The 13,360-nt window shown below is 39.2% G+C and overlaps 1 protein-coding gene across 2 annotated transcripts; it reads right to left on the bottom strand.

Annotated features, from left to right (window-relative positions):
- Nucleotides 1–237: 237 nt before the first annotated feature.
- On the bottom strand, nucleotides 238–12,197 carry ppm1ab (protein phosphatase, Mg2+/Mn2+ dependent, 1Ab). Of its 2 annotated transcripts, XM_064925062.1 has the most exons (4): nucleotides 12,037–12,197; nucleotides 7,204–8,114; nucleotides 3,501–3,641; nucleotides 238–3,209 (listed from the first exon to the last, which is right to left on the bottom strand). In XM_064925062.1, exons 2-3 carry the CDS (start codon nucleotides 8,089–8,091, stop codon nucleotides 3,501–3,503), a joined length of 1,029 nt encoding a protein of 342 aa, XP_064781134.1. In that variant the 5' UTR covers nucleotides 8,092–8,114; nucleotides 12,037–12,197; the 3' UTR covers nucleotides 238–3,209. The 2 variants fall into 2 exon arrangements, with proteins under 2 accessions (XP_064781134.1, XP_064781133.1); XM_064925061.1 differs by having other exon boundaries at nucleotides 238–3,641.
- Between the last annotated feature and the right edge of the window lie 1,163 nt (nucleotides 12,198–13,360).

A 13,360-nucleotide genomic window follows, 5' to 3' on the forward strand; every position in this document is an offset into this window, starting at 1 on the left:
ACAATTAATTTAGAATTATAGGCACATGCTTTTAAATGGAATTACTGGAGACTGAAAGCACAATTGTATACAAAAGTATTTGAGCAAATGTATGGCCATCAGAGGGCAGACATTAAAAGAGGGAGTTAAAAAGTTTATAGCTACATACATGTATGCCTGAGTTCAACAGCACTTGGCCCGAAGATAGTCAAAAATGGCAAAACTACATAGTAAGAAAAAGCTAGCTCCAAATTATGTTTTTTGTAAGCATTTTCTTCTGGGAGTTTATTTTTAATTGACCTTCCTCAAATGACATGCTATGATTTATAACATGATAATATGACAGCATGTAGGCTAAAATTAAGACTTCAGAATAGATAGCCACAGGGAAAACCATACAGAACAATATTTGATTTCAAGAATTTCCCTGCCATCGAGTAGCCGTGCAGCTTTTAAAATAGCTGAGACACGCCTTTGGCGCATGAGAATGCGTACATACGCTACTTTTTGCATTTATTTGTAAATACCCTGTGTAATTAAATATCTGTACAGAGACTTTTGAATATGTGCTAGAGGGGAAAAACATGTGAATGCATGCATCCATAATGACATCCAGCATGACATTTATAATGAGGTCAGTAACTAAGGTGGGGATGTTTGTAAAACATTCTTACATCTTAAAACCAAAGTTTAGCCTACTGTCTGAATTTAATGTTTTAATTGTGTTAAATTGAATGCAGTATAGGTGTCACAGAAGTTCAGTGATGCAGGCTCTATTATTGTTAAAGGTTAAGGTCACTTGTTTTTTTGCCACCAAATCTGTATTTTGGATGTAAATTACATGTTATAGAAGTACCCTGACACTCTTTTTTTGCAATTTACTTGTTATTAAGAAACTTACGCCACCAGCGATATAATTCCTCATGCTCATTCAGCAATTGCAGGGACATGATAAAACATGAACAAAGGCTCCCACACCTAACGACTTGGTTTTTAAAATGATATGAGCAAACATATTCCACTTAATTTGGAATGGCAAGCCAGACAAAATTAAAGGCCTATTTATATAATGAATATTCGGGGGGCAGAAATTATTAAATATTAAAGCATTGGACCTCTCACTAAAGGCTTAAGTCATACAAAAACTATTCTTAAATCCAAACTGGTTCTCTAGCAGATTAGTAAGAAATAGTTCACCCAGAGTTCAATAACGGCCTTTTTCCCTTCATTCACATTACAACCTCTCACTTTCGGTTATTTGAAAATGAAATCTCCAAAATAATGCTATTTTTAAAACAAGCAATATAAAGCTGGTTGAAATTTCAGCTTAATCCACCAGAAGACACACCAAATATTAGAACAAATATTATGGTTAAACTCAAATGTACTAATTGATTAAAAAATATATATATATTTGGGGGGGGGGAATAAAAAAATATAATCTTTGTAAATTATATAATAAATAGGACTGGTGTAGTTGTCACACATGCAGTTAACAAACAATATGTAAATGTCTGCTCTATCCAAAATTACAAACGACTGATTGCAGCATTACCCCAAAAATGGAGGAGACAAGTTGGAAAGGGGAGAAGGTACAAAACTTGTCTGTCAGTCCTGCATTAAAGACCAAAATTGGCTAAAGAAAATTCTGATAAATAAAAGCGTGTATCAGTTTAATTTATGGACAAAAAAAAAAATGGACAGCTGCACCATACAGGTTTCAAAATAGCTTGGAGGAGATTTTCTATGTACCGATTCTATGGCACGTGGTCTATGAACTGATACACAAAATGACACCAGATTAAAAACAGTTTTTCAATGTAAATAATACAACAATTTTGCAACCAATAGAATGTTATATTGCTGTGAAGAATCATTCATAATCATGAGATTACTTGTTTTGGTACTGCCCACATGGAGCATATTTTTAGTTGCAGGTTCAGGAATGGCAGAAAAATTGCAACATTTAATTGGAGCCAACTCTGCAAATAGCATTGCTGGGTGTTTGAAAAGTCAGAGTCAATAGTCCTTTCTCTTTGCTTATTTGAGCTGTTCTTACCATAATATGGTCTTTTACCAAATAGGGCTATCTTCTGTACACCACCCCTACCTTGTCACAACACAACTGACTGGCTCAATCACATTAAGAAGGAAAGAAATTCCACAAATGAACAAGGCACACCTGTTAATTGAAGTGCATTCCAGGTGACTACCTTATGAAGTTGGTTGAGAGAATACCAAGAGTGTGCAAAGCTGTCATCAAGGCAAAGGGTGGCTACTTCGAAGAATATAAAATATATTTTGATTCGTTTAACACTTTGGTTCGTACATGATTCCATGTGTTATTTCATAGTTTTGATGTCTTCACTATTATTCTACAATGTAGAAAATAGCACACAAAAAAGAATAACCCTTGAATGAGTAAGTGTGTCCAAACTTTTGACTGGTACTATATATATATATATATATATTTACAAAAAATATATATGGGGGATTGGAAATTATGCAGACAATTACATTGCTAGGAACCACAATATATCTGCAATATTAAAGCTGATTAAAGCAGTAAAGTGACTATGCGCAACATTACATTCTCCAGCGATACTTCTCTGTGTAGCCCGCACATGCGCACACGGAAAAGTACAGCTCAAGTCACACAACATGGAATATAACGTTGCGGATACATTTCGGAATGACACAATTGCATGTGTATAACATCTAAAGACGTGCATCACTATACGGATTCACTTTTAAAAGGACGTATTTGGGTGTCTTTGGAGCCTTTGTTCATATTTTATCATGCCCTACAACTGCTGAACAAACATGAGGAAGTATAATCGCTGGTGGGACATGTTTCTCAAAACCAAATTATTTTATTTTATAGAGTCTCAGCGCTTTTTTAACATTAACGTACATCCAAAACACAGATTTGGTAAAAAAAAGAAGAAAAAAAGTGAACCTTTCTTCATGTATGTAGTAATATAACCTGCTCAGTAGATTTACGCATATTCAAAGCACAGGTAATCTAGATTCTTAACATTTTCATATGTAGATCAGAATGGTCCTTTCCTACCTATTTCAGAAACACTGGCCAAAAAAATCTGTTGGATTTATATGATCCTGGAATGCAAAATAAGGGATTACAGAATCTGTATCATTCTGATCAAGATTAAATGTTTTGAAAAACCGGGTCCAGAAGATACAATATTGAGCTTGCTTCATTGGAAAAACTGTGAAAAAAAAAACATTTTGACAATGAATATGATTTTATATATATGTGTATATATGTTAAGCATTCTAAAGTTAACATTTGCTAAATTTCCCTTGAGGACATTTTAAGTCCAGGATAAACCATATTAAAAAGTATGTTGCCTATAAAGACACTCAAGTGCCTTCACACTTAAAATTGGGGTTCTGTGAGTACTTTTATATTTAGTTTCTGTTTTGGTAAGTAATAAGTACTACCACAAGTTTACGCAACAACAATCGGTGTCTCGCTCTGTTGAAATGTGTAACATAACTCATTTCTTTTTAGATGCTCCACCTTCTACCCTGCTCTGCAGGTACTTATCCAGCTCTGCTTGTCTCTTCACAGCTTCTTGCGAGATCTTGGGAGCACCTGGGAAACACACCAGCACCACACTCATGTTGTCCCGGCTTCCCTGTTCAGAGAGGAGAGTTGAGCAGAGGAAATGCAAGTTATGCATTTTGCTATAAAACATGCTTTTTTAAAAACTCTGAAAATATGCTTATTTGAGTGGATTTACATGGACATACTGTATGTAGCGTGAACAAAATCACAAGACGTCTCTTGAACGCTTTCAATTGACCCTTCTCCAAGCCCCGCCCCAGAATTTTGGACAACCAATCGTAGCGCTCTAAAGGATAGCAACGACTGACACCTCAGACAAGCTCAAATGTTTTCCTCAAAGAAATCTACATTTGAATTGCTAAATAATTTAACAGTGCACCAGGAGTACTTGCTACTGTGATTCTTGAAAAGCAGAGCCTGTAGAGAGTATTGTTTTCAAATCTGAAATTATACATTTGTTACATTATTTGCTAGCTCAGCTGTTCTCATTGACAACATGTTGATACGCTAGTTAGCTAGCCACGCAATTTAACTTGTTTTCTCAAAATGTTAGCTAGCTAAGTTAGCAATGTTATGAATACAACTCCCATCTGCTATCGCCATCACAACACGATTTTAGAGCACTACTTAGCTCCAAGTGGTTATAGCTTTGACTGAATGCTTACAGTGAATTGTGAAGCCATTCAGTGGCAAGTTACACTACAAACATAATTTTAACAAGTTACCGTGAAGCAACTTTAATGATAGTCCACCACAACTTACCAAAGATTTTCCTGATTAGAAAGGGGTGGCTGTGTTTAATTTCTTTGTGTATTAGAAACACCGTTTCACCAGTGCTTGAATTGGGTTTTCGTGGAAAATGTTCGAGGTTGCAAGGGGGGCGGGCCTGAGCAAGGGTCAATTAGTAACTCTAGAATGTAATACATTCAAGGCATATATTAAATATAAAGCACAGTTCATTCAAAACTTCAGGCAAACACCAAGCCAATGTTTTTAAATTGAATTTGTGTGGAGAGGAGTGCACATGTAAATGAAAAAGGACATAGAATTGGGATTGAAAGCAGGGTTAACACGCCTACTCTCGCGACAAATGGCATCGGATCTTTAGTGAAGAGTGGAGGGCCCGCCAACACTAATTCCAACAGCAGTGGGTCCCATCCTAGGATTGACCAGGCCCAACACTGCTTAGCTTAGAGGCAAGACAGCAGTGGGATGTAGGGTGGTATGGCTGCTGGACATCTAATTTGATATCTGATTTTTAAAAGTATTGAAATTGAAGCTGGCAAACACTTTAATTTATCTTGATAGCTGTGTGAGGTACCACTAACTATCTGTGCTTGACTGTCTGGCTGATTTACAATCATTATTTAACTGAGCCATTTACACTGAACAAAAATATAAACGCAATGAGCTGAAATAAAAGATTCCAGAAATATTCCATATGCACAAAAAGCATATTTCAATCAAATGTAGTGCACAAATTTGTCTACATACCTGTTAGTGAGCATTTCTTTGCCAAGATAATCCATCCACCTGACAGGTGTGGCATATCAAGAAACTGATTAAACCATATGATCATTACACAAGTGCATCTTGTGCTGGGGACAATAAAAGGCCACTAAAATGTGCAGTTTTATCACACAACACAATGCCACAGATGTTTCAAGTAGAGGGAGTGTGCAATTGGCACGGTGACTGCAGGAATGTCCACCAGAGCTGTTGCCAGAGAATTGAATGTTAATTTCCCTACCATAACCCGCCTCCAACATTGTTTTAGAGAATTTAGCAGTGCGTCCAAACGGCCTCACAACCGCAGACCAGGTGTGTGGGTGAGCGGTTTGATGATGTCAACGTTGTGAACAGCATGCCCCATGGTGGAGGTGGGGTTATGGTATGGGGAGGCATAAGCTATGGACAATGAACACAATTGCATTTTATCAATGGCAATTTGAATGCACAGAGATACTGTGACAAGATCCTGAGGCCCATTGTGAGGACAATTTATTTAGATGCATATCTGTATTCCCAGTCATGTGAAACACATAGATTAGGGCCTAATGAATTTATTTCAATTGACTGATTTCTTTATATGAACCGTCACTCAGTAAATTCTTTGAAATTGTTCCATGTTGCGTTTATATTTTTGCTCAGTATACTAAAAAACAATACAGTCTGCAGCAAATCACAAAGTTGTTTTGTAGTCTAGTCACTAAACCTCAAGTCGAAGTCCCAAGTCCCCTGTGCTCGAGTCACGAGTCCCTATGGTTAAGTCCGAGTCGAGTCCAAGTCTTAGTCACCAATGGTTGAGTCACGAGTCCAGTCAAGAGTCCCTATGGCTGAAGTCCAGTCCCAGTGCTCGAGTCCTGGTCCAAGTGCTCAAGTCTTGACTCAAGACTTGGTCTGAGTTTTGAAGTTCGACGTGGTTCCGGTCTCTTCTATTTTTCTGTTACATATTTGACATTGCGCCACAATCTTTGCACCATCGGTTGAAAAACTTTTGAAAACTAAACTAATGATTTGGCGTGCTTTAGACATATTTGGCATTTTGGTTACTGCTGTTTTTTTGCTCGCTCGTACTGCCGTATTGCTGTCTCGATGCTCGCCTGTTGCTAGATTCGCGCCTCTATTGATTTGGCTCGGATTTGGTATAAGAAATCTACCAGAACTTACTAGTATCCGGCTGGTGGGAAGATGTTCATGAAAGCATTGAAGTAACGCAAATATTTTTCTCCTGCTGGCCAATGGTCATAATTGCCTGCAATATGCAATAGCTTATGAAACAAATACGTCCTTCATACACAAGCTCACACACATTTAATTTTTTATATACTGTTGAAGTTATGTCAAGTTATGTCAAATCAATAATGATGTTTTGAAGGGATGAATGGTCTCTAAACAGAATTGGCTATTGCTCCTGTTAGATTTACCAGATTACTATTTACATTAATTGTAACATGCTATCAGCTACTTTTTTGTAATCAGCAACTGATGTGTGTTTTTTAATGCAGAGGGAAAACTAACAGGAGTCCTGTCAGAAACTGTCTATTGTATGCAGGTGGGAAATTGGGAGGGCAGAGTGAGACAACAATTTCAAAGACAGCCTACTTTTCAATACTCAAGGGGGGAGAGAGACAGACTGTTGTTTTACTATTAAACTCAATACTATTGTTTTCAATTTTCGTAAAACAGTTTGTATTTCTTAACCAGGCAAAGACATAGTAGGCTGGTGCCTGGTGGTTGCGGGAAGCAAAAGAGTAGCTTGCGCGATGTGTATCTTTTGATCGAAGGCGGAGTGAAGCCTGCCTGTCTGCAAACACACATTGCTTGCTTGCCCCACAGCTCACCAACTGAGGTGTTCTGTGTGTGGCGCATCCTTCCCACTGCTAGAGAACAGAACCCTCACTCCACCCAGTAGTGCTAATATTCTGCTTATCATAGTAGCCTATCCAGTTCAAGTGCAAATACAAGTGACAAGAAGTCATACAAATCCAGGAAAACTCTTGGACTCGAGTTGGCCCATAGTGTTCCATCTCTGGGAAATATGCTGTAGTAGCCAATTCAACAGCAAAGCACACTTAAGTAGACTATTCAAATCTCCTCTCCATTGTAAAATCTTATCTAGCTGACCTTACCTTGTATAAACATGTGTCAACAATCTCATTGCACACTCTCTCCAAGTCCTCTGTCACCTCTAGACGTAAACGCACAAAGTCACATAGCTCCTCATTGGCCATCACGTCCCAGATGCCATCACACGCCAAAACAACAAACTCGTCCTCCGCCTCAGATCTTTCAATCTCATACACCTCTGGCTCAGGCGACACAAGCTGCTCTGTGGGGCCCTTGCCATGTACACATTTATAGTCAAAGTCACCAAGGGCCCGAGATACAGCTAGCGAGCCATTAACACGTTGAATCATGACAGAGCCACCGGCATTCTGGATGCGCTCCTTTTCCAATGGATTGCTGGGCTTGTGATCCAGCGTAAAGAAATGGACCCGGCCTCCCCTGCTGAGGAGTGCCCGTGAGTCGCCACAATTAATGAAGTACATGTGGCGAGGTGAGATCATGACTCCCACTGCAGTAGAGCCGCTGCGGTCCGCACCATGCTTACGCTCCGAGATAGCTCGCATCTGCTCATCAATCTGCAGGAAGCCAGTGCGAATGCCACTCTTCACACTCTCCACTGATGGCTCGGGTCCATGCCTGTCCAGAATTGCCCTGCCCCCCTCTTCTCCACCTCCTGGTCCTGCACCCCCACCCCTGAAATCTGGGTTGCTGGTGATGTGCTCTAGCAAGTGCTCGCAGCAGTAGCGGGCCACCTGAGAGCCAGCATGGCCATCATACACGGCAAAAAAGGACCAGGGGTTGAGGCCATGGGGCAGGCCAATGACAGCCGTGTGTGTATCCTCCATCTCTACCCGCCAGCCCTGCATGCTGCTCAGGCCATATCGTAGGCCGTTTCCTTCTCCGTGGGCATTGAATTTCTCCATCTTTGGCTTGTCCAAAAATGCCCCCATTTCTTTTTTTGGGTAGCTTTATCCTATAAAATGACAACAAGAAAAATGTGCTAATCAATTAAGTTGCCTTTGCAGAACAATCAAACAAATATAAGTGAGCATGTTTGTAACTATTTATTTCCTATGACTGTCTATGCCAGAGGACAGATTTACTTTTGTGGTAGCACAAACATTATTTCTTCTTTGCCTAGAAGACAATTACTGCTGAGCAAAAATTTGTCAGTAAACATCTGTCTAACGATTAACATGCAGTAAACTAAGCATGTAATAGTTTTGATAATGTGCGCAATGTTAATGCACAGCACAATCACATTCTTCTCTTACTACTAACAACGGTCTGTAAATCAAACATTCTATTGAACACTGTCATTCCACGTTCACGTAGTCTGATTAAACAGGCTGTAATACAAAATTAATTTGTACAGTATATACAGCCTGAAACTAATGCCTGCAAAATCATATAAATGTTTCTTACAAGCCAGAATGTTGAATAAAATTACATTTAAACTTACTCTTCTGGTTGTCTTTGCGGTTTGCCCTTCAACTGCCCAAAATTTTTGACAAAATATTCACAGGAAAGTATTGTATAGTTTTATATTAGATATTTGTTTTCCTCTCGCCAATAGATATTGAACCAAGCATGCCATGACAATAGTATATTCTGATTCAGGGGAGGCTGGAGAACAATCCACACATTTTTTTGTTTTGAATTTAAAAACATTTTGAAGATTGAAAAAGGTTGATTGTTCTCCATCCTCTCCTGATTCAGAATATACCATTGTCATTGTCTTGTCATGCTTGGTTCATAAGCTATTAATTATAGAACCAAATATCAAACATCAAACTTTCTCTCATCAATAGCTAGTGAACCAAGCATGTCATGGCAATGAAAATTGTATATTCTGAATCTCTTCATATTTATACATTTTTTAAATAAAAAAGTCTGGATTGTTCACCATCCTCCCGATTCAGAATATACCTTTTTCATTATCATGGCATGCATGGTTCAATAGTTATAGATGGGTAAGCTGACAACATCACGAAAATGATGTGTGTGCTTCCAAGGGGCAGAAGTCAGCATGTTGTGATTCTGGATGGCCAGATTGTTAGCAAGAATGACAAGAAACTGCCATGTGGGGAATCGTATATTTAAAAAATATATATATATTTAACTAGGCAAGTCAGTTAAGAACAAATTCTTATGACGGCCTACACCGGCCAAACCTGGACAACGCTGGGCCAATTGTGCGCCGCCCTATGGGACTCCCAATCATGGCCGGTTGTGATATAGCCTGGATTCGAATCAGGATGTCTGGAGTGACGCCTCTAGCACTGAGATGCAGTGCCTTAAGACTGCTGCGCCACTCGGCTTGATTAATCTTGTTATTGATAGCATGTCTTGTTTTGAGGTGTCTTGACTGATTTCAGGTCAATGCAAATATGGCTAAAATTCGCTAGCTAGCTAACCAAAACCTGTAACGATGTACACAACATGACCAAAAGTATGTGGACACCTGCTAGCCGAACATCTAATTTCAAAATCATGGCCATTAATATTGAGTTTGTCCCCCTTTGCTGCCATAATAGCTTCCACTCTTCTGGGAAGGCTTTCCACTAGATGTTGGAACATTGCTGCGGGGACTTGCTTCCATTCAGCAACAAGAGCATCAGTAAGATCGGGCACTGATGTTGCGCAATTAGGCCTGGCTCGCAGCCGGCGTTCCAATTCATCCCAAAGGCGTTCGATGGGGATGAGGTCAGGGAACTGTGCAGGCCAGTCTAGTTCTTCCACACCGATCTCGACAAACCATTTCTGTATGGACCTTACTTTGTGCACAGGGACATTGTCATGCTGAAACAGGAAAGGGCCTTCCCCAAACTGTGCCACAAAGTTGGAAGTACAGAGTAGTCAAGAATGTCATTGTATGCTGTAGCGTTAAGATTTCCTTTCACTGGAACTAAGTGACCGAGAGGGAACCATGAAAAACAGACCATTATTCCTCCTCAACCTAATTTTAGTTGGCACTATGCATTGAGGCAGATAGAGTTCTCCTGGCATCCACTAAACCCAGATTAATCCGTCAAACTGCCAGATGGTGAGGTATGATTCACTGCTCCAGAGTCCAATGGCGGCGACCTTTACACCACTACAGCCGAAGCTTGGCATTGTGATCTTAGGCTTGTGTGCATCTGCTTGGCCATGGAAACCAATTTCATGAAGCTCCCGACTAACAGTTATTGTGCACGCGTTTCAACACTCGACCGGTCCTGTTCTGTGAGTTTGTGTGGCGCTCCTAGACGTTTCCACTTCACAATATCAGCACTTAACGTTGACCAGGGCAGCACAAGCAGGGCAGAAATTTGACAAACTGACTTGTTGGAAAGGTTGCATCCTATTATAGTGCCAAGTTGAAAGTCACTGAGCTCCAGTAAAGGCCATTCTACTACCAATGTTTGTCTTTGGAGATTGCATGGCTGTGGGCTTGATTTTATACAGGGTTTGGCAGAAATAGCCGAATCCTCTAATTTGAAGGGGTGTCCACATAGCTTTGTTAATATAGTGTATTTGAGAGACAAGTGCTCAATGTGGAAATGTATTTATGTTTTCAATAAAAACATTGGAGACTAAATAAAGCTCACATTTTGTCAACAATCTAAGCCAACCCCATCTGTTTTGCCCCATAGTTGCAAATGGCTCAGTTTTGTTGCTAAACAACCAACAGGTCTATTGACAAGAGAAAAAAATACTAACTTTACCTGGGTGCTGAACCAACCATATACAATGGGGGTCAAGAACTACAGGAAACATATGATCTCTGTAATTGCAAACAAAGGTTTCTGTACCAAATATTAAAAGTTCTGCTTTTCTGATGTATCAAATACTTATGTCATGCAATAAAATGCTAATTAATTACTTAAAAATAATACAATGTGATTTTCTGGATTTTTGTTTTAGATTCCGTCTCTCACAGTTGAAGTGTACCTATGATAAAAATTACAGACCTCTAGATACTTTGTAAGTAGGAAAACCTGCAAAATCAGCAGTGTATCGAATACTTGTTCTCCCCATTGTACCTACTGGCTCTCTAAAAAGTCAGGTAAACAATACTTTCCAGTAGATATTTTGTCTCAATTTTCAAGCAGCTGAAGGACAAACTGCACAGACCATTGGTAGAGAAAGTTTAAACGTAATTATATTCAAAATTCTGTCTTGTAAGGGACATGAACACGATTTTGCAGGCTGTGTATAACAGCCTGTTTAATCAGACTACGTTCACAGCATCCTGAATGCACCGCGAGATAGGTGGAGGTTGATGGGAGATGGGTGGGATAAATGGATGAAGGGAAATTGGAGGGATTTATGGATAAAAACGGGTTATACATGTTTATGGATGTCAGGTTTGAGGGGTTAATGGATGGATAGAGATTGGAGGGATATGCTTGATGGATGACAAAGCTTCAGCATACAGTTTAATAAGTAGCTAGCTATGATATTAAAACTGAATAACAATATAGGCCTAGCATACACCTAGTGGAGTGTTCTTGATGAAACAAACATACTGATGATGTAATGCACAGCTTCAAATCAAGTTAAGAGTAACGTAGTTAGCGAACGTTAGCTAGCTAATGTTGCTCTCATCATGACTTGTAATGTATTGATAATTAAATATATCAACAGTAATGCTTATTACTGTACCTAGCTTTGAAACGATGTCGAATGCATTTTGCCCCACTGCTTAGTAGCTCGCTAGCTACATTTAACTCTTGCATGGAAATATTACATCACAAGCTGTTTTGTCACAACGCCCCTTGCTAGCCGGTTAGCTAGCTATCTGACGTAAATGAGTAACCTTACGTTGTAAGGTAGAGCTAGCAAGCTACCTTGGTTGGCATGCAACAACAAAGGTGCTGCGTAACGCTAACTAAAATGAACTAGCTACTTACCAAATCCTCTAGTACCTATAACGTTAGTGAACTCTGGCAGGTAAACAAACTGCTTATTGGTTAAAAAGCTAGCTAAAGTAGAATCTGGAAAAACAGATAGTAGTGGAATACTGTGAATGAAACGCGACGTCAGTGCCTTGACCACCGTCAAGTGAGTAGCTTTAGCGACGAGGGGCAATAGGCGGTTCGTCTTCAGAATAAAAGTCCCACATTGAACCCAATGACGTGTAACCCATTGTCTTACGTCAGATAACCTGCACTGAGAAGGCTTATGACTCATTTTGCTGCATCTTTATTGGCATTGTATTCATGTAAGAAAACTGTGTCAAGACATCAGTAGATTTATAATTGAACACATTTAGGAATATCTTACACTATTGTGGAGAGGTGTACTGCTTGGATTCTTTACCTACGATATAAATAAGATGAAACATTTTTATGTAATTAATTTTATTGTTCTTTTGGCCAAATTTCATTTACACAAATGTAAATTTACAAACAAAAAAAACACATTTTCTTACCTTACAAAAATTTATTGAACTTTGAAATCTTAAGACAATTAAATATAATAATAATGGTATATTACTCATATATACTTGTGTTCCCACATGTACTTCCTGTATTGATTTGTTGTTAAGTATTAAGATACTCCTTTAGTAATACAATTGTAGGCAGAAGTCGGTACAGAGTACAGAATAACAATATATGATAGTTCTCCCCAAGTTCTGCAAAATGTCTAAGACATCCTGTACCTCATATAGCCTCTCACAGTCCTCCTTGTGTGAGTTTCCCTGGCAACAACAGAAGTGGGTGTGACAGAAACTTGACCTTTCATCACAAGTATAGAATCATAAAAATGTGAACGAGTGTAAGCATCTTCTGACAGGTGGCTGGTTTCATCAGGTTTGTGGCAGCCTTGTGTTCTCAGAAAACCAGATAACCACAGTGGGATCCAGACAAGGGGAGTCTAAATGTAGATGCCTTCTGGTAGTGTTTGCAGGTCACAACACTCAAAACAATGGTTTTAACACACACAGAGTGGTCTCCTGAGGAGGAGACCTTACAGATTATCAAAACATAATTTATTAACCCTTTAAAAGGTATACGGACTTGGATTAACCCTCTTCACTTGCTACAACGGAATTGATTTCTAGAAGTAATTCTATGCCTATTCCTAAAAAAAAAAAAGATTTAGGCTGAATCTCAAACTTAACAATCGAGCAGTCGAGTGGCCACTTGCTAATGTGTTAGCCAGTGATCACTCGAGTCTACCACTGTTTTGGGCAAAATTTGAATTTAGAAGATGCACACATGCATGCATACA

The sequence above is a fragment of the Oncorhynchus masou genome, chromosome 19, assembly GCF_036934945.1.
Source record: "Oncorhynchus masou masou isolate Uvic2021 chromosome 19, UVic_Omas_1.1, whole genome shotgun sequence".
Taxonomy (NCBI): domain Eukaryota; kingdom Metazoa; phylum Chordata; class Actinopteri; order Salmoniformes; family Salmonidae; genus Oncorhynchus; species Oncorhynchus masou.